The 26,012-nt window shown below is 41.5% G+C and overlaps 2 protein-coding genes across 2 annotated transcripts in view; one reads left to right on the top strand and one right to left on the bottom strand.

Annotated features, from left to right (window-relative positions):
* Positions 1–196: 196 nt before the first annotated feature.
* LOC142384860 (proprotein convertase subtilisin/kexin type 5) lies at positions 197–16,582 on the bottom strand. The gene is made up of 16 exons (XM_075471170.1): positions 16,240–16,582; positions 14,637–14,840; positions 14,494–14,562; positions 14,299–14,341; positions 11,683–11,828; positions 10,669–10,863; positions 7,724–7,810; positions 7,432–7,630; positions 7,124–7,347; positions 6,765–7,007; positions 5,441–5,686; positions 3,942–4,137; positions 3,114–3,319; positions 2,858–2,958; positions 1,064–1,235; positions 197–983 (listed from the first exon to the last, which is right to left on the bottom strand). Exons 1-16 carry the CDS (start codon positions 16,580–16,582, stop codon positions 601–603), a joined length of 3,057 nt encoding a protein of 1,018 aa, XP_075327285.1. The 3' UTR covers positions 197–600.
* Positions 16,583–18,375: 1,793 nt separating this feature from the next.
* The window catches only part of otud7a (OTU deubiquitinase 7A), a 36,987-nt gene continuing 29,350 nt past the window's right edge, over positions 18,376–26,012 (top strand). Inside the window, exon 1 of the mRNA XM_075469892.1 lies at positions 18,376–18,541. The gene's annotated coding sequence lies outside the window, so the exon portion shown is untranslated. The remainder of the gene's footprint in view (positions 18,542–26,012) is intronic.

The raw sequence follows: 26,012 nt of genomic DNA on the forward strand, positions 1-26,012 counted from the left end.
GTCAAGAAAACTGAATCACCCACCTGGGTAGGAGTGTCAAACGAGGGCGTGTAGTTCTTTGCTAGGATCTGACAAATCCAGGTGATGGTAAAAGGCGGGAGCTGTGTTTGCTCATATGTCACGTAGTTGTTAAACTGGCAAGGAAATATTTGTAAGCATATGTGTAAAAGGCGTACTTCTTTATGAAGGCGTTTATAGGAAAAGATTTTATTTTGATTATCATCGTATTTACAACAAATCATGCAGATTTCACTTCACTGACAGACCAGTCTACAGCTCCACAAACGCCCTTTTAATTTCAAGTTAAAAAAGAATACACACACACACACATAAATATATATGTATGTATGTTTATGTATATTCACACAAATATTTGTAATTTTTCAGTTCAGGAGTTTTTCACTCTTCTAGCAATGTGCATTATACAGACACAGGCACTTTGTAGAATAAAAATATACACATAAATTTAAAAGCATACAAAAGCAAAGTACCACTACCTGCTCCTTTAAGCATTAGCTAACCTACTCTGAATTCTCCGTCAGTCTTGACATTGAGCATTAAAAATACATTCAATTGCTGTACATTCTGGTCTCGTTAAATCTAAGACTGGCTGAGACAAGTGTTTTCATCCACATCCTGGTCTGCGTCAGTGTCCTGCTCATGAATGAAGCTGTAGCGTCTGTATACCGATCCACCCCTGCTGGTGTACACCACATCTACCTCGTCTCCACTATCAGGCTCAGGCACACCATGTGGCATGTTGGCACTGGCGCTGCCACTCAGTCTCTCATAGCTCTGGTTCCAGCAAAGCCTCCTCCTGGCGTGGGCCTTGATCAAAGCAAACACAGCCAGGGCCAAACCTGCTGCCAGCAGCAGGGCAATAGGCAAGGCAGCCGAGGTGTGCTGCAGGGCTCTGGAAGACATCGTCATGTCTGTCTCCTGCCTGTCTCCTGACTTGGGCTGTGGAGCTTCCACACAAAGTGCTAGAATAGAAAATATGACTTTTGGTTCAATATTTCCATCCGTATTACCTCAAGTTGCTTCTGAAAGGTGGGATACCTACCTGAGCGGCTGTCACAAACACAGCAATTGGTATGATTCTCTGCATTCTGACAGCAGCGGGCACAACGGTTCTCAACAGCATGAAGAGCAAAACTTCTGTGACAAGTCAAACACTGGTCAGGTCTGGGGCCAGTGCAGTGCCTGCAGGTGCTGTCACAAGGCTCGCACGTTTCCTACAAACCAACAGTAGTTCACATTAACGTCCTGAAAGAGAGTGTTTTGGTAAGCATCCCTTGTTCAACGTTGCGCGGCACTCTCAAAGTGAAGCTAAATATATGCTCAATTAAACATGATTATTATTTAATTTGTGTTTTATGCAGTAAGTCTTAAACAACTATCCAGACCCAGATACTTCATCACAGCAGTGTGGTTGTGACTTGGCTGCATTAGATAAACAGTTGCCTGACAACACGAATAAACCGCATTACAAACTGCTATCAGATATCACATCCTTCTTTGTGCAAAGTTAGTCAAATTACAATATTTGTTGAACCGAGCCCCCCCCAAAAAGCTCAGAATAAACACAATGACATTCTATAAAGTACATGTGTCGATACCCATTCAATACAATATCTCATGACAAATAACAGGACAAATCTTCAGGAGAAAATGAACACTGCTGATTCAGAAAAGTTGTTGCTGATGTTTTACTTGGATGAAAATGGACTAAGTTCAAAATAAATTTGTAATGTATGCAGTGAACATCAGCAGAATCTCATTAATAGATGCAAGATGCTAGCTTGAACTATTTGTAGAAGTTATTTACTAGAACATGTATGTGACCAATCTGTATGACTTTAAGAGAGAAACCATTACTAACTGCCTTTAAATTCCTGATTATGATGTACGATGTAGTGCGCAATGCAGTATGATAAAGCAAAATCAGAATTTCACACAAATCTTAAACACAGGTCCATAGAACCCTTCAAATAAATGAGCGAATCTGTGTAAAATTGGTCATTTATTTGTTTCTGGTGTTACTTTTTCCCCCCAAATGATTAGAACTGAGTATTTCTGAAAAATGTTTATGAGTCTTGTTCAATTTCAATTTTAACTCATTAATCTGTAGAGAACAACTCTGGGATGTAGGTGGTATTATTCACACAAACTCTCTTTCAGGTCCTTCCACAACATTTCTGCTTGATTAAATCAAGACTTCAACTTGGCCAGTCCAAAAGTTTATGCTTTAAGCTTCTTTTGATTTGTGTGCTAAAGGCTGTTGTCTTTTGGTATGAGCTGCTTTCTCTTCAGATGCAATTTATTATCAAACGTCCAGACATTTTCCTTTGAAATTAACTGGGATACTTCAGAATTCCTTTCTCCATTCATTTCTATACCATGATACCATGACACCACCAAGTTCCACCATGGGATAAGGTTCTGGTGGAGTACTTTCTTCCATTAATAAAAGCAATATTTATCATTCAAACCAACACCAACTGTTTTGGTCTTGTGAATTTTTCCAGCCTCGGGACACAGTAGATTCGGACTTCAGCAGGCAAGCTCTGACTGTTCTTTGAAATGAAACAAGATGCACACTCAAACCCGACCGTCATCCCATTGGCTGAAAACACCTGGCTCTTAATGTCAACTTCATATCAAAGTCTAATCCTAGAGATTCCCATACTTTTGCCATTTACCAATTTAACTTGGATCATTTTTACTCGAAAAATGACCAAGTACAACGTGTTTGTTCTAGAACTTCTAACAATTAACGTTTTAGGTCACATTTATCCAGATGCATAAACATTTTTAAAAGGTTCACGAACTTTCAAGTACATGACTCATATCACACCTCTTCAGAAAAATATCGTCCCTCCTCACAATGTGGATAGCAGACTTTGTTCTTGAGAGTGCTGCCCATGTCGCATGTCACACAGCCTTGAGGTGACGAGTCTGCAAACAGAGGATTCCTTACAGCGAAACTCATATCTGCATGTCAAATAGTGATGCATTGGAAAGATAAACATTATGCTGCAGATGGACAATGCAGCCTATTGCTCAAGTTCAAATGATCAAATATTAGACAGATACCAGTCTGCCCTCTGTACCTGTGCACGTCTGACAGCTTGTGTGACACTGTTTGCAGATGTCACTGAGCTGATAGAAGCGGTGTGGGCAGTGCTCAACACACAGCTTGGTGCCTTGCAGCTCCAGAAGTGGAGGAAGGCAGGCCCTGCAGGACTCAGGTCCTGGTCCCATACACAGCTCACAGGATGGGTCACATTTCTGGCAGTGGGAGCCCTGTCTGTAATACCTGTAGAAACATGTCAAGTTAGTCAGTTTCAACAAGAATTTCAATCTCACAACCATGACTTAAGACTCACGAAGAGGTCTTCCTGTGTTGTTAAATTTAGGATAAATGATCAGTCCACAGTGAAATGAAAAAGAAGGAAAGGAATTTGTAATATATCTAGGAAGGAAAAACATAAAGGAACAATAGTAATGACATATCAATCCGTCCATCCATTTTCTACACCTGCTTAATCTAATTCAGTGTTGCGGGGGGGCTGGAGCCTACCTCAGCTGCCATTAGACGAGAGGCAGGGTAAACCCTGGAGGGGGCACCAGTCCATCACCGGGCCACACAGGAACAAACAAAAGAAAGGGCCATGCACACTCACTCATAGGGTCAGTTTGGAGTCACCCTTTAACCTGACATGCTGGAGTACCCGGAGAGTAGCGATGAAATAATTTGATAATATAATTTCTAAGATAAATAAGTCATTTCTGGGTTTTTGAAGGGCTTTCTCTGCAGCTGAAAAATACATAAAGCAATTACATCCTGGCTCTGTAAGCAAACTGGATATCCTCTGTGGCTTTTAGATGAACAGGACACAAAGCCTTATCTAAAACTATGAGCTTTTGGTTTTTGGTACCCCGTGGGACAGTGGGTGACACAGAGCTGAAAGAACCGCAGGTATCCAGAGGAACAAGTCAGGCAATCTCGTGGCGATGCCCCACTGCAAGTTGAACAGACATGGTCACATGGAAAACAGAATCCCAACTCCTGTCCATCGGCTTCCTGCCTTGTGGTGTATGTACCAGCTGGACACTCACTTACACAGGTGCCATCTGAAAAGTAACACAGAAAAATTAGTGAAGAGAGAGTTAAGTTGGAAGGTGAAGCTGTGATTTTCCAGTCAATGCACTGTGGGTAGTGACTGACAGAATGAGATTACTAATGGCAGTGGCAGATATGAGCTTCCTCCTATTCGTAAGGCTTGCTGCCCCTCCACATTAAAAGTCTCCAGTGGCGGTAGAAAATGGACGGAATAATGGATCTCATTCTTTGTCAGACAACAGGAAGGTTCATTCTGCCACAGTCCAAATCAAATTAGCTCAGGTCCAAAGGCAAATGCATTTTTTTAAATTATAACTCGCAGGAATGTTGCAACGGCATATCTATTTATTTCCTTGTTTTTTTTTGTTTTTTTTTTGATAATTCAAAAGGAATGCTTTACATGTATGAATGGTTTTCATGAATATGTAACCGATCAAAAGTTTTATACATACAGCATATCTTGTCGATCCATTCATTCCTCAAACTGAACTCTGTTTCTGTGCTATTTTCAATTCAATAAAGGTTTAAATGAGTTGCACATCATTGTGTTCTGTCCCAAATATATATTTGAAAGGCTGAGGTTGTGCATGTAAATGGTGGGAATGCACCATTTTTTTGCAAGCTTCTGTCTTCAAAACAGGGACCTCTCTTTTTCTGTGCATACTTTTAGACATATTTTCACGTATTTCCTTATCTTTTTCGGTCCATTGTATGTCTAAAGTACAGTTAGAGGGGATGAAGAATTCACCAACACGAAAGTCTGAAAGCACAGCAATTTTTTACCTTGCACTGTTGTTTCAAAGCGAGACCAACAGGGAGTTGGTTGATTTCGAAGAATTAATTTACAATTAAGCCACTTTCAGTGTTGAAACTTCAATAATTGTTATTCATTTTTTTCCTTATTCCATTACAGTGTAAACATGTTGATTTAGATGTCCATGCCTGTGAGCAACAACAATCAATCGAGTTGTTGCTGTAAAAAATCTGTTATGTTTTTTCGGTGAATGTGCAACTGTGAAATAATTATAGGCATTTCATCAGCATGCAGACAGTTTTCAAACTGTATAGAGGGCATTTGCTGTAAAGTCTGGTTGAGAAAATCCATGACTCAGACCAAAATTCCATTAGTCATGAAGGATAAAGATTTATCAGGTCCCAGGAGAGCTAAAGGTTTAGAGATAAAATATTCTGCTTTGTTATCTTGTAGCATAAGAAATGCCCTGTTAAATAAATGTTTTTGTGCTGATTTTTGTGTATACCCATAACCACCTTTGTTTACTATATGCACTGAAAGAATTAGTGGAGAATGCTCACTGTGAAGGTATCGGGGGAAGGCACAGGTCTGGCATTCATCGTTGCCTGGCCCCTCACAAGAGTGACAGTGCTGGTGGCAACCCATGCAGGTGAACTGGTCGTCGTGTAGGTAGGTTCTCGGGGGGCATTCTGTGTCACCTGTCACGCCACACAGTAATGTATTTGGATCCAGCACGAGTCCCTTCTCGCAAAGGATACACTGATTTGGATCTGGGCCAGTGCAGCTAATACAAGTCTGGTGGCACTCTGCAGATAACGAAACAAGTCAGACTGTGTAAGTGACATGTCATAACGCTACATTTCCCAAAGAAAATGGGATCACCACCACAGTGTTGTAAATGATTGTCGTTTTAGGTGAATACTGTGCTCATAGACAGAGACAACACCGCAGTTCTGAATGCTAGTACTGCTAGTAATGCTAGTATCACTGACTGATAACCTGAATCAGTCTGAGTTCAGTGAATTCTTTTTTTTTTAATCACTCTATTACATTTATCCCTTATCAGCTTCAACACAGGCTTAGTTAGTGATTATCAATCTAAAGATAGAATAAATAAAGAGTTAATTTCATAACAGCATATAATAATTTAGTTAAGAATGTTTATGTAATATTCCTGAATTGCTGATTGTTTTTGCTTTAAAGGAGTTCTTCTTAGATCACTAAGAAAATGTGGTTGTATCTTGATCAAAGTTACAATTGTAGTGGAGCACAATCAGACTAAACTTGTAGCGCAAAAACTGACATATTATTTATAATCTGTCATAGTCCAGGCTGGAGAAAGTACTTAAACTTTGTAATAATAATTTCTCCTACAGCTACTTGGAATCCAACTTAATGAGGTGAGATTGTGAGAGTGCAGGCAGTGAGCAGGAGCACTTCCAAGAATAAATCCCAACAATGTCTGGTGACTGACAAAGTTTGCAAAAGACCATGTGGATGCTCCACAACAAAATCTGAGACAGTGCTCTGCAGACAGATGGAGCAAAAATGAACACTGAGGGAAATTATACACTATGCACATTAACTAAAACCTCATCCCATCTGTGAAGCATGTTGGAGAGAGTATTATGGTTTGAGGGTTATTTGCCATCAAGGGAACAATAGATTTAAAACTATATGAATTAATTTCCCAATGGAAAGACAGGGTAGCAGTTTGCGATTCTGTGAGTTCTTACCCTTAACAGTAGCCAAGGTAAAAATCCTTTCTGTTTCTTTGCACTAGTTTTTGTGTTATGACATACAATGCAGTCAGAAAAGGATGTTACCTTACATATTCAATATTTATCAAATATCCAAGTCAAATCTCTTAATCTAGAAGCTCACCTTGACACTCTATAGCTGCTGTCTCATAGTAAGTACCAGTGGGACAGTCCTTGAGGCATGCTCCTTTATACAGCTTGGGGCTGAAGGTTGAGCAAGTCTCACAGTCATCTGCCAGGGGCCCTGAACAGCTGCCACAGGTAGGGTGGCACTGAGCACATCGGCCTTCCTCCATATCCTCGAAATAGCCCATGGGACAACTAGCCTTGCACACGCCGTTCAGCATCAAGTAAAGGAAAGAGCATTCTGTAATGACATGGAGGGTGGATGAAACTGCATATTCCAGATCTCAAGGAGTTATGCAATTCTTTGCAGTTGTCATCAGTTGGGGCATGTTTCCTCTCTGAAAGCTAATAACTCACTGAAACAGGTCCTGTCGTCGGAGCAAACATCACAGTGGGGAGGACAACGTCTGCAGGTACCGTCATCCGCTGGGTATGTCCGCAATGAACAGTTCAGTCCACATGAGCCGCTCTCTAAGTAGTGGCCATCAGCACAGGACAGACACTTGGACTTGATCCCATCACAAGTGAGGCAGGAGCTATCACACGCTTCGCACGACCCTTCTGCATTCTCAAAAAGGCCTCTGAAATTAAGTCAAGATATAGCTGATCACATATAAAGAAGAATAATAGTAAACGAGACCATATTTGATCCTTTTACTGCTTACTCTGGGCAATTTGACCAACATCGTCCCTGGTGGAGAAAAAGTGCATTGCTGCCTTTGGAACAGCTGATGCAGTTATCACTGGTGTCCACACAGTCATCACAGTTTGGCGAGCAGTCTTCGCACAGCTGAGTCGCAGGGTTTGCATAAGAACCGGATGGACACTGCTCTACACAAGAACTGTCCTGGTCCAGAAAATATCCTTTGACACACAAATGCACACATGCGGCGCAACGTAAGAACTTGGATCATTTTCCAAATAACTGTAACATTAGAGAACAGTAGATATTTGTACCTGTGAAACATGAAGAACAGTCCAATGCCTGTGGACCAAAGCAGGCCTTACAGGACGCATCACATGTGTGGCATTCACCATATTTCCCTGGAATTTTAACAACAGACAAAGAACAGAGGATGTTTTAACTTTCCCCGCCACTGGAGGGAAGCATAACCAGTTTAAACCACAATGTTTCTCCTGCAAAAATGATTGGAAGAGATCAGTAGGGCATTGCTTCAAGTACACAGTGCAGTCCTCATGTGTTTTCAAACTGTTGGTGTGTATAACAGCTGTAATATATATCATTATAAAAATATCTTAGGGGGGATGTTAGTCTGCATTAAAAAAATGCACAAAAAATTAGGATTGTATTCAAAAGGGCTAACTGTTTGAATGTGGGAAAGAAAACTATGTATTAATTGTATTTGATGAATGTATTAATTTTTCTCTGCCGTTTATACACAATACTTACATTTAAAAATATCACATTTACATAACTATTCTTATGTGAATGTTATGACACAACTGAGCTGTGATGCATCCCCCTCCTACCTACTGGTCTTGAGACGCTCCTACAACTTGCATAAATTCCACCTAAGCCTAAGTGACTTCAAAGAACCCAATTCAAATTTCAGATTGAAAACCAAGCCAAGTGTCTCCGAAGAAATACCCAAACAGAAGCAAGAGGGATTTTTGTCAAGGCACAGATCTTCGGACCATTTGTACAGCCAAAAGCACAGCAGCCTCAATCATTCTGATGGGAACAAACTTTGGCACCACTTACAGACTTCTTAGATCTACTGGAGGAAACCAGAAACAACGCCACACATACATACCCCAAACACGGGGATGGAAGCATCAACTGGTGGAGATGTTATTTGTTTGTTTTAGTGTTTTTTTTTTTTTTAGTGTTGAATTGAATCAAATCTATTGTAAGATTAGTCTGACAGAAAATGTAGAAATATCGAAAGGGCTTGAGAAAGAGTTCTGTGCTGTTTGTGGATGAAGTTGTTCCTGGCATTGAAAATACAAAGAAACTTTTAGATTAAAGTCAAACAAAACACACCAAACGGAAGCAAGACCACGCAGAAGGCAGTTAAGAAAAGCGCTTGGTTACAAGACAAGCAAGACGGGGAGTGCCATGTCAAGGTTAGATTGTGAAGGTAAATAATACAAGTGATAAGGCAGAAATGTTGACCCTCAGCTACATAATGTGATGGATAACAATGGAGCACTGGTTCCCTGCGGTGTTGACCCAAGCACCAGATGGAAAGCCCTTAAGGAGCCAGACACTTGAGGCAGAGGAGCCTTTCGTTTCCATGACACCTACAGTAAACATCCGTATTGCTAAAGTGTCCTTGAGCAAGACATTCAATCTGAAACTCCTGTGATTGAGTACTGAACTCTATTGTCATCCATGGGAGAAAAACAGTTATTTCCATGAATCAGACGAGTATTTTGTTATCAGTGTGATCAACCTATGACGCCACTGTACTTTGCTCATTTTGTCACATTGTATGTGATCACTGTGACAGGTCCCCAGCCTATAATGTTACTTACTGTAACTCTAAAACGGTACATGCCATTTTCCTTGATTATATTGGCATGAGCTAGCTGTAAATTGCATGTGCTTCCTTAAGGACATGGCAAGTAATTGATTGAGGAAGGTGTATGTAGTGTACAAACTCAGCTAAACTCAGGAAGGGGCACAAGCAAAAGCTGCACCAATAATATCTAAAACGATTGCACTTGCTGGACACTCACATCGGCTGACCTGGCATGAGAAGAATGTATTTCTGCATAAAGATAAGTGGGGTGGAAAAGGGAGAGTGTCTAACCTTTTAGGAAATGGCATATTAGCTCATACACGTGTAAAAACACACAAATAAATAACATCACTGGTCTGTAATCTTTTTTCTCATTCAGCCCGGATATTCCATGGCTTTTAATTTCCAGTTCAAAGATATTTTATGCCCCCACATTCGATCACGCCACATATGGATTTTCTAAATTTCAATGCCCTGAGTCTTAAAAGACAAACAATTGCTATGATAAGCCTCTTAGCAGTGCTTTTTCATAGTGCAGACCTTATTATTGACCCGGATAGCATATTAATGTGAAGCAAAACTCTCTTCTAATTTCCTTTTAGTCCCAACCACATAAAAGCATCCACTAGAACACAATGGATGGTACACAATTACAGCTGGGATTGATAAAACATGAATCTAGTATTTTCTCTGTGTAATACATCATGGGATGTCCTGGTCTGAATTACTTCTTTGTTTGGAGCCTGGTAGATAACTTTCTCTACAACCTGTCTTCTTTAAAAGGTGCCTTTCTAAAAAAAATTGTGATAACCAGACCAGTAAAGATTTGTTTTTATGTTAGATCTCAATACATAATGTTCCACCTAGATTTGACGACTTGCTTTCGTTAGCAGCATTGATCTTCTTTAAAAGATGGAAATATGTGAGTGAAATGCCTTGATTACTGCAACTCCTCAATGCTGCTTAATAATCCTGTTTGCCTCTGTTCACTAGACGTCATTTCCTTTTTTTCCAAACTCAGTCATATCATCCTTGATCCAACTGTAGAGTATTTTTGCGATGTCTTCTCAGTTCGAGAAATCCGTACATGTTTATCTATAACAATGGACAAGTCCAGAAAAGGATTCATTTTGAGCTTATTTTATTTAATTTTTTGCACAAAATCCAGTTCTCATTGCTGTACCCTGCATTGTTCCTAGAGGGAGTCCTGAGGACAAGCACAGTAGATAATGGTTAGGTGGAAAAGTGTTGGACTATACTGACAGGAAGTGCCGTAGCATTTAAGTAATTAAAAAAAAAGCCATATTTCACTACTATGATTCACATACAACTCACCAGCTCACATGATAACTTAATTCTAAAAAGGCTTTTATGATTGGCAGATAAAATCAGCTTTATCTTGGTTGTTCCACCTACCATCGAAATACTGTCCCACTGGGCAGCTAGCTTGAGGGCACTGGCCATGCAGAGGAAGATTCCCACTGAGACAGAGATTACAGTCTGATGAATGAGGTCCATGACACGTCTGGCATGAGTTGTGGCAAGGCTGGCAGCGCCACCCACTGGAGTCACTGAAGGTTTGCGATGGACACTGTTTTACACACTCCCCTCCTGACACGGCACAGATGTGAAGAGAGGAAGTGGCATTATAATCATGTTATTATTCCCAATGTTAATACGGCCATTTATGTGTCTTAGAAAACAAGGTCCACAAAATATCTAGCAGATACAACACAGTAGATGTGTATTATACATACTGCGCCCTCAGTTTATATAATCAGAGGAGCAACATTTGAAAAAGACAGTGTTTGGATTTTTTTTTTTCAAACAGCACAGAAATGATTTGCCCATTCCTCCCTTGGTCCGCGATAGTTTAAATCCTTCTCCTCTGCCTGCCCTTCCAGGATCACTCCCTCTCTAAATTCCATCTGACTGCCCAGGCAAAAAACAATGACCTAAATCTTTCTGAAACCGAACCTTGTGGCTGAAGGTAGAGACTACGCACTCACTGCAGAGCCAAACGGACACGATGTACACTCTCATGCTCATAAAATGTGTCTTTGTTAACATTGTTTTGATAGCAGTGAGCTTTAACAATACTATACTTTTCTATTTAAACAACAACAAAGCTTTTTCTCCGATGCCTAATGAGAACAACACAGTCCTAATTCCTTTTTTGCGTAAACCCATACATTTGCATATACTTTCTTACAGATCTGCTGACACAGATGTTATTTGCAATCCAAATGAAGACTCAGAGTGCCATTGTTTGACTTCGGCAATAATGACTGCACACAAACACACTGAGTTAGAGTAAATTTAAAAAGCTCTTTGAGCCCAAATATAGTATAAAACAGTCACCTGCAGCTTTTCATTCGATAGCAGTGAAGAATACAAATGTGTAAGTTGTTATGTTTTTGCTAAAGGTACCATTGAGAAAGTAACCAGGCTGGCAGGCAAGGCAGTGCGTGTTGCTCCTGCAGTCTGCACATGGTGCTGGGCAGGACAGACAGACTCCCCTGCTGTGGTCCTCATAGGAGCTCTGAGGACAATGTCTGCGGCACTGGTGTCTGAAACTGTGGGCAAAAGCTCATTCAAACACCATACATAATCTTCATAACATTTTATGAATTATGAATCCATAACAATTAGCAAACAATTTGTCTAGAAGTAGGCTTGGTCAATGTGTGTAGAACAGGTCAATGATTAACTTATCACATGTCATAGAAAAAGATGACCTTTTGTAAATCTGCAAACAGGCAGAGCAAAACTTGCTGTTGAAAACAATTGTGCTTTTATGGAACTATTAAAGCTTTGCTGCGAAAGAGGGAGTCTATTGCTGTAGGCAGCTTCAGCTCACATGAGCTTGATGTTGACCAGGGATCCCAACATGCCAGTCTACAGCACACCTGCAGCTTTATTGTTGACTTCAATACACTCCTCTACCAAAAGGTGCATTCAGTCCAACAATACCGATGGCAAACAGAGAGGAAAATAGAGGGCAGACCATCTTTCCTCCAGTTTATTGTGCTTCTATTCTTCTCTAAAGGCTGAATTTTGATTCTTGTCTTATTTGTTTCCCTCAGGTTTAAAATGATTTATGTCATTAGCTCATCCAATAAACCCATCGGGGCTTAACTAAGTGATCACATATGAGAATGCCGACCTAAAATTAATTTAAACAAGTTGTGATTTTAAGTATCAACGATGCCACCCATTAAATATTGAAGCAAGAAGACTTTGCACTCCAAATGAGACAGGCTATAAGCCAATTAGCCACTAACTTATGTAATGCAACATCCTCTGCAGTCAACTTCCTCCATGAGAAAATCTGACCACTGACAGCCAAAGCTGCACTTTATACTGCGTTGCCTTGGATTTGCTGCTAAGATGTGGTTGTTGTTTGAGGAAGAACAGCTGGAGGAGCCACACAGCATCCATCAACTGGCTCACAATAGCAGCTAGTGGGGATCAGGATCTGTCTCAAGCTAGGAAACAGTGCTCTACTTAAGAATCCGCACAATGTTTAAGAATCCCTCTGTGCAAATATTAGACTTTCCATTTCAAGAGCCCATTTCCATTTCCACTGCACCTCTGGTGTAGGTCTTTTACTGCATGAAGTAGTTAGAAACTACGCTGTAGGTCATCTCTAAACTTAAGAAAACCTGAGGAAATGAATGGTTTAAACCATATTGAGAATGAATCGCAGCAATTTGCCATTTAGCCGCACTTACTCTGCACCTCAGGGAAGAAGGTAAATGCCAACAAATACCAAGCATCCATCATGTTGGGTTTTCCAATAGGCAGTGTTTCATGTAAAAGTAACACTGGCCCCTCAAGGATCCAAAGTCACGCCAAAACTGTCCCTCTTTAACAATTTCATTACAACAAGCAAAACCTCAAATAGTAGAAATTCTTGCCAGGAATCGTCACAATCTATCACAAAGAGATGGCTCTCCCACTTTATGATCGCCTCATGGTATATTAGATTTGTTTTATTGGAGTTTGCTATACGTGGTAGATGTAATAAGAGCCGTGGCTACAGTAGTTACTTTGATGGTCTGTCATTTCAAATCCCTAAAACCATTACTCTTAAAACAAAAGTTACACACCGAGTTGCACAAAGGAAGACCGAGTATCTCTGTGAATCTCTGCAAAGCAGTGAGTGCAATTAAGTGGTGGATTTTCCTTCAACCCTCATCTGTTGTGTTTCACATGAGCAGTCTGCTGCACCCTGTATAGTCACATACTATCACTAATCACACGCTGACTTGGATTTCCACCTATATGCAGTCTCTTATTCTCTGCTTTCCATTCTTCTTCATTATAACAGTCTGTTGGGTTTCTTCTGAGTCCAAACCAAGACTCAGATAACAGTTTTTTGACTGAGAATGGTGGGTAACCTGACTCACACAATACCAGGAGGCCTGAACTCAGGGGAGAGGTACACAATTGAAGGTTTGTTCAAGCTCTATAACCGGTATTACTCACTGGGTCTGACTGATAAGCTGGTGTAAACAGAAATCCTGGTGAAACTTCTTGTAGCACGGAGAAAAAGTGAATTTCTGACTATCAGTCCCCATACAAGATATTGATTTAAAACTCCCTCTATAGCATGGAAATGCAAATGAAAAGAAAATATATAATAATATCATTTTGAAGTTTTTTTTGTCAATTTGTATAGATATATTTGATGTTTATTATTCTCAAATAAATTCTCAAATAAGCCATTTTAAGAATGACAATTTGTTGCTTTTCTAAGCTTCATATGATTGCCAAGGGAAAAATCTTTGAAGTTGAAAGAATTTGGAAAGAAGCATGCAGCTGAAAAAATGACAAAATGGGAACCGTAATGTGCACATTTAACTTTTGAACATTTTGGAATACTTGGGGTTCTGTTGTAAGTAATAGACAGACTAGTTGAGGTAAATGAAACGTTACATGACAGTTATCTGGAACCATTGCATTTGATTTTACAGCAGAAAGCAGGGGGGATTCACAATAAGCCTATTTATCAAAAGATAACAAAGCAAGAAAAAGACTCACAGAAAGTAACCTTGAGCGCAGCTGTTGCAGATCTCAGGGTCTTCTGGGTACAAAGGAGAAAAGGTGATTAATTATAATTCCAAGGCAGAGGCAAACTGCACAGCACACCATCATCATCAGGGTTTTTTATATATACATCGCAGATACTCTCTGCATTAGGAAGACAAGACTGGTCTGATTCGAAGGCATGTTTACCTGTAGAACATGTTTTGCAGCCCGTTTCACAGTCAATGCACTCTCCTGTATCAGGGTCCTGCACCTGCCCTGCAACAGAAACCCAGGACAATGGATGCAATTCTTTCAAGTTACAGCCAACACAGACTCTGCTTTGAATTTACCTATATCACACAGCGCTGGTTGGCAAACCCCATTCTGGAGTTTGTAGTGTTCCCGACATTTGGCACATATGTTGCCATCTGTGCAGAGTTCACAATTGGTGATGCAGGGCAGGCAGGCATAGTGACCCCTGTCAGGATAGAATCCCCTGGGGCAGTGTGTCCGACAGCGACCTTGGTGCAGGAAACGCTCCTGTCCATCTTCATCTGAGGAGGAGGAGGACACAGAGGACTTGTCATAAAACCTGCTCTAATTTCTCTTCTGATGAAGTGAAAAAACATTTAGATTCTAATCATAAATAAGGCGATTAAAGCCATTACATGAGATGGAGTGACGATGAAAGGACTGATGAGTGACTATAAGAAAGTTCAGCACTTTCATGAGAACAGATTGAAATGCAAGAGAAGTCATTTGTTCACCAAGTGCATCAATACAATTTATTTAAGAAACAGGGGATTCAGGTGATCAATCAAACATGTCATAAAAAGAGAGGCATCTAACCCCAGCAGCTCAGTATCTTCACTAATAGATCACAGCGTGAAATCATCTCTTGACTGGTGATGCTTCAAATAAGTGGGAATTAGGAACAGTTGAGAGATCAGAGCTGTTGGAGGAGATCAAGTCTTGTTATTGTTAATTCTGGTTCATAACTTGCCACTGGCAGAGCAGTTGAAGCACCAGTGGAAGCAGCCAAGTCACAGCATTGTCATCAGCGTCACGGCACCGATTATGTGTGAGAATCTGAATTCATACACGGAAGGCAGGAGAGACACCAAGCTGCAGACTTTCAAACCCTCCCACCTCCCAGAGACTAAACTGCAGCATGCACAGAGTAATGTGGCAAATGGCAATAAACCGAAACAAAAATGATCCACCTAAATGTTCATTAAATAGTCAATGCAAACACGGTTGTAGTGATGTCAGTCGTATTCAGTGTGAGGCGTGTGTTTGGGGTGAACCAGTGAGCTGCTACAGCAATAGCCTATTTCTAGCCCAAGGGAATCCGTTTTCTCTCTGATTAACAAAGGCCCCATTCTGACATGATCAGATTACACAGTGAAAAGTCGGAAGAAAAATGATCACACCTTCATTTTGTTCGCCTTTTTTCCTGTTTCAAAGGTGCCACTGTGACAGAAAATCAACAAGTCCTAGGGCCCAGCTTTGAATGTTTAACAAGAGTAAATGGTAAACCAGATCCAAAAGCTTCTTGTAGAATACAAAAGCCTTTACAACGCCGTGCTTTGGTAACCATTAATGAGTGCTTCTTTGAAGACGAAAACAACCTCCCTGTTTGTAGGATTAATGAGCCTGAATGGCTTTGTTACAATCTGGCCAAAAGCACAACAGCAAACGAAAAGAGGAATAATTTGGCCAGAGGAAAGCAATGTACTGTTAATATTTTCTACATTTAATATAACGAGAGCAACTGATATTGTTTCAATAAATGCAAAACTTCGTAGCAGTGAAAATCAATGCATCGCATGATAGGGAAAAACAAATAATGTCTAACACTTAGGTGAATAACTCACATTTTTCTTTTGGCTGAGCCATCAAATTGACATTTATGCTATGTTCAAGTACTTGTCAGGAGAATCAAATACTCACAAACTCCACAGGTAGTGCACTCAAACAGCTCGTGTCCACCGCACTCGGAGCAGGTGGGATGACACAGGACACACTGGTTTTTTAACATAAACTGTCCGCTCGGACAGGGCGACGAGGGTTTACATCCGATAAATCCGACACACAGGACGAGGAGGATGAAGAATGAGGCGAAGGACTCCATGGCTGTGCCCGGAGACTGTCGGGGAGAGACTGCCAAAGACGCAGCGTCCGTGCGGCTGGCGGATCGATCTGTGGGGCTGTGTGACACCAGCGCAGAAATAACTTGCTGGACCAGTTCGTTCAAGTGGCGCTCTGGACAATGAGAGTCGACTGCGGCGAGCATTTATTAAATGACCCTGGGAGGAAACCCACGATCCGTGTAACGTACGAACAAATAGATAGATAGATAGATAGATAGATAGATAGATAGATAGATAGATAGATAGATAGATAGATAGATAGATAGATAGATAGATAGATAGATAGATAGATAGATACAGAAAACGATTAGAATAAAAAGGCACCTGCTGACCAAAAAGAGATATAAAGTCACCTCGCTGGTTTTACTTATTAGAACGTAATATTCTTCCAGCCAGCTGCTGCTTATCAAATCCAATTGATTAGTTTGTCATCAGCAAGTATGACAACCTCCAAAGGTTCACCTCAAGGTCAGACAGTGCAGTGCACTGAGAAACTGCTAAAAAAAAAGAAGAGTTGGAAGAGTTGCAGGGGAAAGTTAATTTTGAAACTACAGTCCTTTAAACAGACAACTGTGAAGATGTTTGGCCATTATGCGAAGCGCTACTTTGGGCAGAAACCAAACACAGCATATCAGCAGAAACACTTCATTACAACTGTCAAGCATGGTGGTGGAGGGCTGGTGATTTGGGCTTCTTTACAACCACAGGGTCTGGTTTTTGAGCCAGCCACGAACCCCTCAGTTAAACCAAACTATTCCAGAGTCAGTTATGAGGCAATCTGTCAGACAGCTAAAGATGACTATACACTGTTACATACAGCAAGTCAATGATACCCTGCCCACCGGTAAATCTATAACACAAAAGAAAGAAAAGAATTGAGGTGTTGCAATGACCCAGTCAAAGTCCAGATCTCAACCTGATTGAAATGCTGCTGTGGGACCTCAGGAGAGCTGTGTATAACAATTTCCTGCAAACTTAAGCAACACTGTACTGTAAAGTAAAGTGGACCAAAATTCCTCTGCAGCAATATGAGTGACTGATAACATCATAGATAAAGTTATTTATTTCAAGTTACTGCTGCTAAAAGTGGTTCCACGAACTATTGAATATTGAGGGGGACTTTGTTTTCCACAAATTGCTTCCACATTTAGGCTTAGTTTTTGTTAAATGAATAATGACATGTCATAAAATATTCTGTGTCATTGCTTACCTCAGGTTGACCTAATTTAATGACCTGGTCATTATCAGATAATTGAAAGAGGGCGTATTTCCTTTTTTTAATAACTTTAGACAGGCTACAAAAACATTAAAAAGACCAAAATGAGATTCAACATATCGATAATGATACAATGGTACTTTATATCACAAAATAACTTAAAAGAGACAGCATGGTTATGAAGAGATGCAAAAATGACCAGTATCAAAATTATACAGAGTAGAAAGGGGATGTCTTGTCACTAAAGACAAATGGTGGGAGTCCATTGTTTCATTATTTATATATGGCTACCATGTTTGGAAGCAGTAAGTTATTACATGTAGGATATCAGTAGGATACAACTTCAGCAGGTGCTGAACATCCTTATCCTTCTCAAAATTTGGTGTCACATTGGCATTGTCAGGGTAAAAAAAAAAAAAAGCTAAAAGGAAAAAGGTATTGATAAACTCTTGCTTACTCTTTGGACCAACATACTTACTAAGCTTAGACTGTGTTACAGTGGGAATATTAACATAGCTCATGTTCATGATAAGTTTTATATAAGAACCTTTTCAAACGTCCATGCGGTCTACATCTCAATGATGGGCTACATTCACGTTTTCTTTCCACACTCAAACTGAACTGATTTGTATTTGTTCAAGCACAGCGCCCTCTGGCGGCGCCCAACTGGACGCGCCTCCGAGGGGAGCGTGAGAAAAGGCCGTCGCCGGGTGACGTCAGGACGCACTAGGAGGAGGCGCGGCTTCGTTCTGCTGCAGCGGAGAAACATGACATGGGGATGAGCAAGAGAGAGGGAGGGAGTGAGACAGCCTGATAGGAATAAACGGTTCGTCAGAGGTCTGGACTGAAAACGTTATGATGGGGAGCAATGACTGAAAACACCACGGTAAGACACCGACTTGATTTGATTCACTCTGTTACCCCCCCCCCCCCCCCCCCCCCACGTAGAGCTCGACTGGACTATTCGTGGCTCATTTGACAGTGAACACAAAAGGCTGCCACTGCAGACAGGTGCACCTGCCTTTATGCGAGTACGTGCCTCGATGCATTCAACTTCAGGTTCCGTGAGATTGCCTTTAATTTAGGTCGAAGAGGAACACACCGAGGCCCCAGATCTAATCGACGGTTTAGGATGATACGTGCGCCGGAATGTTGGAGTAAAATGCTGTAAACATGGGTCTGCATGCTTAGTCACAGAGCTTTGAGATGTGGGACTATACAGTAGCATTGTAATAAAGCCTACATGGGAGACAACTGGGTGAATTGTGTGACGGGAGCACATCCTTAAAATGAGCCCATAAGCTTTATGAGGTATGAAGCCATGGAGGGTTAAGATTATATCTGAAGACATATAATATTAATCATCACAGTGTGATTTGGGCCAGGTGGCTTACATGTTGATTGTGATCAAATGCGTATCAGCTAGATGTTTGATCTGGAAAATCACAACAGTCTCACTTCTGGCTGGTCCTTTTAAAAACACAGGAAGCCATGAAGGAACACCTCTGCCTGGTTTCATTTTAAATTTTTTTTTTTCCTACTGGCCTGGTTCACTGTATCCACCGATGTCTGCCTTTAAAGATACTGAGGCCACTGATTCATCGCTGTGGTATTTTTAAACTATATCCATGTCCTCTGACAAAGACCTACATAATAAAACCATGGCAGCTTTGATTTGAGCAACTCTGGACTCCCTTACCTTCTTTGTAAGATGACGATTGACATCGCGTCAACTTTGGCATCTCAACTTTACAACTCATTCAGCCACCTATTACTAATGTCTCAATGCTAGGCTTGTGAGACAGTGTGCCGACAGCAGGCATGCGTGATACAGAGATTGCACGAATAGTCGGGGCAGAGCTACAATAGCAAGGCCCGTGGCTGGTAGGCCAGGCCAAGCCAGGCCAAGCCATGCCATGCCAGCTCCACTGAGGTCTACGGTGCAGCAGGGCACGAGGGAGAGGGCGCTTGGCACCTGATCAGTTACCACAGTGAATTCTGTTCCTGTCACTGGCATTTAGCAACAAAAAAGCAGAGCGGAGATGACTGTTGTTGTTGAATTGGGCTTTAATGTCGCTGAGGCGGTGCTGCTTTGTCAACCTGCATCTGTGCCATTTGGCCTCTACCCACCTCTAAACATTGCTAGAGGAATGACCCTCATGTGATGTCAGTGTTACAAAAAACACTGAATCTATCGTCAACATGATACCAGATGTTTACATCTATTGATACACATTTCTTCACCACAGAACCTGGCAGCGAGTGTGTTTCTCCACTCGTCTCACCAGCCATTAACTTAAATGATCAAAATAAATCATTTTGAATCCCGAGTCTTAAACTCCCGTTTCCTTTCAAAAGAAATTCATGTCTCAGCGACTGATTCCATCAAAAGTTTAGCACTCGGGAGACATTAAATGACTCGAGTGCCCGTGGTAATCATGGCCCAATCACGGCTCGGCTTTGAAGTGGGTCCTGTCCTTCAGACATCGCTACAGGTGTTCTGTCTGCAGGCAGAGAGAGGTCAGCCAGAGGCCATGGAGGCAGGTACAGGGACTCCTGTCAAACATCAAAATAGGGAGGGGTGGAGGAGGTAGTGTTCTCCCTCCCCAGAGTCACTGCACTTTGGTCAGAAGTGTACTGGCCGTTAGAATGTTAGAATCCTAATTCTATCTCCCTGAAAGCAAACCCGAACTGATCTACAACACGAGCCTCAAAATTCAACACAAACAGAGAGATGAGCTTAGCAAAAAAATACATTTATTTTGTGTTTTCAAGTGTTGTAACAAGCTGATGGTGGAACTCATTTAACAGTGATTGATCATTTTATCTTGGTTACACTGAGCCTAGATTTATCACAACTTACTTGCATGGCCAGACCTCATGCTTTGTTTGTCTGTTTTTTTTTTTTTTTTGTATGTCTGAACAGCTGAGGAATAGCACACAGTTTGTAACTATAGTCTGAAGGGACCAAGAGACCTGCAGGTCCTCAGGGGACGTTTGGAAGGTTTGACTCGTCTTTAAATTATTGGAGCAGGATCTTACTAATTAGAGCCACAGCGAGGACAATCGCATGGTTGGCTGTGATGGGCTGACACGCATAGTCCTCTTTCAACCTTTATTTTCTCTTCATGAACCAGCTCTCCATCGATTCACATGGAATACTGTGACATTAGCTAATGAGACACAATCCTCCTTTGAAATGTATCTTATGAGAGAATTTGTGGGCTTTCTCTTGAGAAAAAGGACGGAAGCAACCAATTCCTTTACTTACATTTTAATGATCATTGGATGAAGAGTCTGTTTACAAGCGATTCTGCTCTGGCTTCAGTGTTTAATCCTCTGTTTGATGTTGAGGAAGTAAAAAAGGAAGCTCAGTTTAGTCCCTGTTATGTGACAGCTGGTATAAAGTCAGGGCGCATCATGCAATGGTATTTTTGATGATTGCCTGTATTTAATATTTTGATTTGTGTTGTTCTCAGTCAGATTTGCTTCTGAGATTTGATCGTTGTAATATTTACTTTTTCAGTTATGACCCAGAAGATGTCGAAACCTCTTTGGAAGCCAATTTGTGTACCATATAGCATGTCTGATGGGTTGGGATAACCAAGGGGCTTCTTGGCATAAAATAATGGTGTTTCAAGAATTTTGGTTGCCCATCATTTTCAGAGTTGAACTCCTAGGAAAGAGGTCATCAGGTCTGGGTTTTTCTTCATGGCAGACAAAGAATGTTTTTTGGTATTAATCCAAATGGGACACAAGCGCCAACCAGAGATGAATCCTCTGTGACAGCCTGTGTGTGTGTGTGTGTGTGTGTGTGTCTGTGCCCCCTGCGCCTAACTGCATTTGGGTTGCTCCCCTCGTCTGGCGCTGCATCTGGGAGCAGCACGGCTCCTGGAGACGCCTGGCGCTGTAACGTTTGCCTCGCAAGGCCCAGAGGGCGCAGCCATCTCCTGTCCTGCCTCGAATCAGCAAGGGAGCACTTCTGAAATCAAACAGAACACTGTTGCACAGGATACTCTCTGTGACTCAATTTAGAATCGTGCAGGCCCACAGCGTCGGTCATTTTCATTCATTCAGAAAAATAGGTCGAGATTCTTCTCCTGAATTTTTCTGAGAACCTAGCCGCGATTTTTTTCGGGAATTCAGTGCAATCTTTATTCAGTCACATTTATTTCCGTTTAGATAGAAGTCGGAGGAGAAATGCTGGTCAGACACAATCCTGATAGAAAGAGAGAAATAAACAGCTGGGGCACTTTTCAGGTTACTTTCTGCGTCATTCATTGTGTACCATCAGTAGAGTAAACTAACGCTTCATCGTCTGTTGCCGTCAGCTGCGTCTTTACTTTGTAAGCCACCACTCCAGTTGTCAAACTTGTTCTTGGAACATTGCAGCGCAAACTCTGATGCATTTGTTTTCAACGGTCCTTCCGTCCTCACTGCATTCTCTCAGACGAGATGAAGGAATTGAGAAAGGAGATAGCTCAACAAGTACAGTAGTTTGTGTTCTGTTGCCTTCCAACTGTTTGCAGATACCCCGCATTGATGCCACCCAGGGGTAAGAGTCCCGCAACTGCAGCTTCTAAACGCCCAGCAGAATATGTGGCGATGGTCTGCTCTTCTTCGTCTTTTTTTTTTTTGTTGTTTTGTTTTCTAGTTTTGTTGATTCTTCCACATTTTCTCAATAATTGCTTCGGTCGAGTAATTCCTCGACTGCTTTCAACAGGTTTGCAAGTGAGAGTCGATAAGGGGAACTACGCCTTCTGCCCAGCTGCCAGTGCTCAGATCATCGCTTGCTTTTTACTTATATATATATATATATATATATATATATATATATATAGCTGTTTTCACAGCTGCACTGAAAATTTGCTTCTGACTTGCAGAAATGACCCGGCCACCTGCCTTGTGAGGCTGGTTTCGCATCAGTTGTGTGGCGTGTGCGTTGTATGTGCACTGCAGATTTTCTGCAGAGTGTGTGTATTCACACTGCCGACCTTGCAGTCGATTTAGAAAGTAGAGACAAAAAAAGTTGCCCCGCTTGTAATTTCAGACATCCCATGCAAATCCTGAAATAAAAATTGGGTGGAACGGGTAGCTGCTGGTGGCCAATACCAAATGTGAGCAGGACCTCTCTAGTGTTTGTAAATACACTGCACATTGGAAACATCCAAGAGGCTTAGGTGTTCTCACCAAAGTTCAAACCAAATTCTACTCAGTTTACTGAGTTCTAGCAGAACAGCATTTTTTCTTCTTTCCTTTCCTTTCCTTTCCTTTCCTTCCCTTTCCTTTCCTTTCCTTTCCTTTCCTTTCCTTTCCTTTCCTTCCCTTTTTTATTTTTTTCAGCATGCCAGCCATCATGCTTGTACGTTTCTTTGTCGTCTTCCTCTCCTTGGTTTACCTCTGTAGTGTCCCCCTTTACCCCGTCTCCTGCATTCTCATGACCTGCGGCTCCTCGTGGACATCGACTCATAAACGCCGCACCTGCCAACTCCTCCAAAATATAGTCAGTATTTGGTTGGCGACTGTTATCCTCTGTATGTTTTCACGTGTTCAACATAAACTTTATTCTGCGTGAAATAATGCTTGGAAAGAATTTAAGAAACACTGAAAAATGTAGCTCCTGTGGCTAGGCTTCATAGAAATGTTTGATTAATAAAGTATTTGGAGGAGGGCTTTGGGATTCTGCCATTAACTGACATGAACTGGGCGGATTATGAGTGCGGCACGGAATGATCCGGCTGTGATCTGAACAACATGACATGCTGTAAATAACTAAATAAGCAAAAGATCGTGAAGTCCTTCATCGCTGCACAGCTTGGTATGTGGTTGTATTTGCGTGCGTGTATTTCTGTGTCTGACTTCTGGAACAGGAAAACACGGATACGGACGTTGCAATGATATAAACTGGTGTATTCCTCTTCTGGGCGCAAAAAAAAAAAAGATCTCTACACTATTTGCATATCCACAGCTATCACAGTTCTGCAGGTGAAAACCCATAAGCCCATTAATCTAATGGAGTTTTTGTAGATGAGGAGGATCGTGAAAGCAAACGCGTGTTCAACACAAAAGAGCCTCTTGGTCAGCATAAACTGAAAGTGGAAACACCAGCTGGCGTCAGGCTCGTTGTTCCGAATATCTCATGTGGGATCAGAATAGACACGTTCAGATAGAAAGCAGTTCTTCTTGTCTCGCTGTATACATTTCCTTCATCCCCCTCATCGCCAAGTCTTGTGTACTCCTAACACAGCCTAGTTGGTGTGTAATACATGTCCGTTGCGTGCCGGGTCTTCCATTTAGTTGGCATCTTCTTCAAATCAACAAAAAGTCAAAAGTCTTCTTTGGGACGGCTTCTCTCTCTCAGTCACAGCTGTCCGCTTGTGGCAATTTGTTGAAAATGGGGAGGTTTTGACCGCTGAGGCAGTGTGGTTGAGGGAACTGACATTTTAATGGCTTATAATATTGTTCTGTGCCCCTCAGCAGCCAGTTCTTTGTAGGGGCGTGTGCTCAAGACACAGCTGGGCTGCTGCTCGATTAGAGCAGGAGATATGACTTAATGATAAGGTCAGAGAGAAAAAAAAAATGATAGTCATCATTATTCAACATATTCATAGGTCTTTAGGTGATCTGGCTCAACTGACGCTAACAGCGGAGATCCCGCTAAGCAGTACTAAAACATTTGTCACCAACTCAGTTTTCCGACGCTGGGTGTGTGCAAAATGGGTCAAGTTGGTTTAAGATGACCAATCTTTAGCTACAATTCTGGCAGACCGAAGAGCATTACAGCTGCTGCTGGTGTCAGATTTATGTGGACACGAACATGAATATACAGACATCGTTTGATGCAGTTTTGTAAATCCTAACGAACAAGGAAAGAAAAGCAAGGACATGTTTTATATTTCAGTGATAAATAGAAGTTATTGATATCAGTTCCACATCTTTAAAGGTCAGCTGGAACAAATTCCAGACTGTTGATGCATCAGTGCCTATTTGTTATTTATTTTATTTTCATTTTCTAGGTGAAGCGATTGGTTGGGAGCCAGTGCTTTTACATTAGTTGGTCTCTCTTCCAGCACAAGTTATCACTGCCATGCACCCTGGTAAGAGGTGATACTGAAAACGCAGAGCCGAACATGAAGTGTCCTCGCTAAACCATTAATCCTGCTGCGTAGTATGGGCCCCTGATCTCATGACAGATGAAAAATAGCTGCAGTTATCCACAGCACAAAATGTAGCAGTTGTACATTTGCTGTGTTTTTGTTTCCTCTGTAGATGCGGCTAAGTTTTTTTTTAACCTTTTGCAAGGGTTCATTTGGCTACAAATGCCTATAGGGGGTAGTGGAAGAAACTAATCCACATACCTTTATGCAAGACACCTCTGCAGGTTTGAGGCTTGACCTGCACATTTTTCTCTATTACTGCACTTCTCTGATTCCCTCCCTCTCCCGGTTCCTTACTTTCCCACTGCACTTACAGCTGTATATGTGAAGGGTTAAAAGTTCAGTTAGTGTTAGAATTCACGTAGCAGGTCTGCATGTTACAAAATACATCGTTGCCATCTTTCAATTTCCAGCCAGGAAGTGTGAGACTGCTCCACTTGGACAGAAAACATGTAATACAGTAGGTAGCTACTTCACTTATTTCACATTTGATGGTGAGGCTGGTTGGTGGGGTGGAGCCTGTTCCCGCTGCATTAGGACCAGAGAGGCTGGGAGCACTTTGGACAGCTCAGTAGCTCATCGCGGAGAGGCAGACACTGTGATGTATGGGCACATGCATTTCTGAGAAAACCTATGCAGGCACAGCGGGAATGTGCAAACTACACAGAAAAACTTCAGCTGAGGTTCAGGCTAGTTGGGGGACAACAACGCTATCCTAAACCGTGCCAGCAGGCTGGGATTTGGGGATTTTGTGACATAAAGCAGCCTAAATTGCAGATTGTAATGGCTGAATGTCCCTCAGCTCGCCATCCTCATCCAAGCATTTACAAACCTCTTAAAAGGTCTGCTCCAGATTATGGAGAGAGACAGCAGTTTGCAAAAAACATGGCAGAGGGTGAGGGGTTGGAGCCACTACATGTTTGTATGTCAATAGCTGTCTATAGATAATAAAAAAAAAAGCTCAGTCACTTTTGATGAAAGCATAATTCTGATTATTAGATTGCCCTAAATCCTTGACAAAAGTTGAATTATTCCAACCATCTCTCAGGTGGATGCTGTCCTTAGCGCAGAGCTTAGGCTAGCCGCTGCAGCTTTAATCAAGATTGAACTCAAATATTAATGTGAGGATGCATTTTAGTGCAAATTAAAAACATCTCCTTTCCATGAATATGTTGTGCTGGCAGTGTGCAGAGCAGCACT

The sequence above is a fragment of the Odontesthes bonariensis genome, chromosome 7, assembly GCF_027942865.1.
Source record: "Odontesthes bonariensis isolate fOdoBon6 chromosome 7, fOdoBon6.hap1, whole genome shotgun sequence".
In the NCBI taxonomy this organism is placed as follows: domain Eukaryota; kingdom Metazoa; phylum Chordata; class Actinopteri; order Atheriniformes; family Atherinopsidae; genus Odontesthes; species Odontesthes bonariensis.